This window comes from Odontomachus brunneus, unplaced genomic scaffold (assembly GCF_010583005.1).
Source record: "Odontomachus brunneus isolate Ranch 3 - 2012 unplaced genomic scaffold, Obru_v1 Obru_scaffold_262, whole genome shotgun sequence".
Classification (NCBI taxonomy): domain Eukaryota; kingdom Metazoa; phylum Arthropoda; class Insecta; order Hymenoptera; family Formicidae; genus Odontomachus; species Odontomachus brunneus.
Window position 1 is genome coordinate 143,270 of NW_022639712.1, and position 2,514 is coordinate 145,783.

Here is a 2,514-nt window from a genome sequence, read left to right on the forward strand (position 1 = left end):
ATCGCGAAAGTGACTAAACCAGAAAAAAATTGTATCACAAAAATCATCTCATAAGTAGGGCTGGCTTGCGCATTGAGAGAGAAGAAGTAACCCGGACAAGCTAAGGGCTTGATCGTGACGTTTTGCGCAGTCACGATCGTTCCTTTGGACAACGATAAAATCGTCCGGTAAGAGAGCCCACTGCCGTACATAAAGATTCCGCAAAGTATGGCTAGGCGTCTTCCAATTTTCGCGGATTCGATCATCGTGTTTCGCGTGTCGGTATCCATCACATTCTTCCAATCCTCCTCGATGTGCTTTAGACAACGTTTGATCTGCCCCTCGCGAAGTATCAAATTATCGTATTTACCGATGATCATAAAACCGAAAAGGAGTAGAGATAACATTTGAATCCTGATGCGTGTTCTCTTCTCAAACAACCAGAAAAGAAAACCAGGAATCAAGACGCAGTACAGAAGTAGCCAAGATATTATGATTATTAGAAGCTTGCAGATTCGACCGCCGATTGATTTTCTTTCGTCTAAGGACGGCCAAACTCCGAGTGTGTTCAAAACATTACGCGTTATTTTAGTGATATACATAATATCATCTTGATAATGTTCGTTATTCGGCATATTTTTTAAATTTACGAGAAAAATTGTCTCAATTTCTTTTACAGCGAATTACTTTCGGATGCAAACCGTACAAATTATTATGAGCACGATGGAGTTCAGATGCGAGCTCGATTACAACTGACGGTTGCAAAGGGAGATACAAATCAAACAAATCCGCTGTTCGCTTGCGCTTGCGCGATTTTAATATTTAGATGTTGCGTGCGTGAGAGGCAGTAAAGCTTTAAAAAACGTTGGTAGCAAACTTTGAAAGCCAACTTGCTCGCGGGCAACCGGGACAGTTTGCGAAAGTAAGTATTTTTGTTCGTCAGAATTGTCTCCCCTTTTTCAATGGACTAAAGTTAAGCTGTAACTTTATTTCTTCCTGTATCCGAAGTTATAATTATAGTCATCGGAGGTCGAATCAGTATATTCTGCATTATTCAATCAAAACTATTAGTTGCTGTCAACCTCTGGTGGTAGCAATCATAACTTTTGATACAGGAAGGAATAAAGTTACAACATATTCGTAATTCGTTGGAAAAGAGAGTGCATGTTAGTGGATAGAAATACTTGCTTTCGCAATAAAAATATTTTGTACCACGCAATCGTAGAAGTTCACGGATGTAGCATCATTGTTCATATGTACCTATTTTGTGATTACACAAAATACGACAATATGTCATTGTGTCGTATTTCGTCAAGCCGTGTAGGTTTAGTTAGTAACATTTTGCAAATTAAAATATATCACAGGTACTTTTACAACTTACAACATAATCGTATGATTATTAACTTATTATTTTAGATGATATAACAAGTTTGATACGCTAAATGTTAACTAGTTTACATAGAAAATATTTCAAATACATGATCAACACGGTCTATATTAATTTGGAGATTGTTTCGTTGCAATATGTTAAACAATTTTAGTTTTATTTTGATTAAAGCAAATGTGTTACTTACGTTAGAGAATATGCTCATCGTTGTTATTCTCTGTCACTGAGGGAGGCGGGGTGATGACATATCGTGTTTGACATAGTCATCTCAATCGTTTTCCTGAGAGACATTCGATACCACTCGATTTCATAGCAATCCTATCCTCAAGCAGATCTCTGCGAGCAGATCATCGTTAAAGCAATATATAAACACATTGAAAATGATGAATGCGAATTCAAGCAAATACATAAAAATTTGTAAGAAGGATTAGTTTTTGTTCGAGTAAACAACTCACACTGCATAGGTGTGCGACGAAATGTGCGTCCAAGTTGTAAATATCATAGAATGTAAGAAGCGCCATCTGACCAAATTTATATATGATTTTATGTTGTGGATTAGCCTATTGTGGATTAGCTAACTGTGGATCCAATGAAAATATAATCTGAATGTTAATATAAAAAATTGAAAAATATATATATTCATTTAAACATTATTTACGAAGAATTCAATAATCATAAATCAGTCTATGCCTGCAGAAAATAACTCACCCTGACTGGACTCGAAAGTTTTATCTTGGGATCAAACTCAAACACCTCGCAAGGTAAAGGAAACAGTCCTATGGTAACGTTATTCTTGTTGACTTGTTTCGAAGATACTAAGAGTAGAAAGTAACAGAATATATCGTAGCTTAACATATGGCTACGATACATAAGACTACGAAAACAATTACGGATATGCGGCCCACTCTAGCGTTCACTAGTATGATCTCTCCATCCACGACAAGTATCGTGGCCAAATGTCAACAACGCTTTCGACTTCAGCTGATCCTTGGGCAATAACAGCAGCAAAATATATCTCGCGAATATCGTTCGTGTGAGTAGTAACGAATAGTACGCATTATAAAGATTTGCCATTTCTCTTTTACAGTAAACACAATCCATACATCACACACACACACACACACACACACACACACACACACACACAC

The 2,514-nt window shown here is 36.9% G+C and overlaps 1 protein-coding gene and 1 long non-coding RNA gene across 2 annotated transcripts in view; both read right to left on the reverse strand.

The window, feature by feature from the left end:
* Positions 1-719, reverse strand: part of LOC116852957 — a 5,673-nt gene extending 4,954 nt beyond the window's left edge. The window contains exon 1 of the mRNA XM_032833743.1: positions 6-719. Within this exon, the coding sequence (XP_032689634.1) occupies positions 6-614 (609 nt within the window). The 5' untranslated portion in view covers positions 615-719. The remainder of the gene's footprint in view (positions 1-5) is intronic.
* An 837-nt stretch (positions 720-1,556) lies between these two features.
* Positions 1,557-2,252, reverse strand: LOC116852915. Its single transcript, XR_004379879.1, has 3 exons — positions 2,075-2,252; positions 1,822-1,944; positions 1,557-1,702 (listed from the first exon to the last, which is right to left on the reverse strand). It is a non-coding gene; the product is annotated as an uncharacterized LOC116852915 (long non-coding RNA).
* Positions 2,253-2,514: the final 262 nt, after the last annotated feature.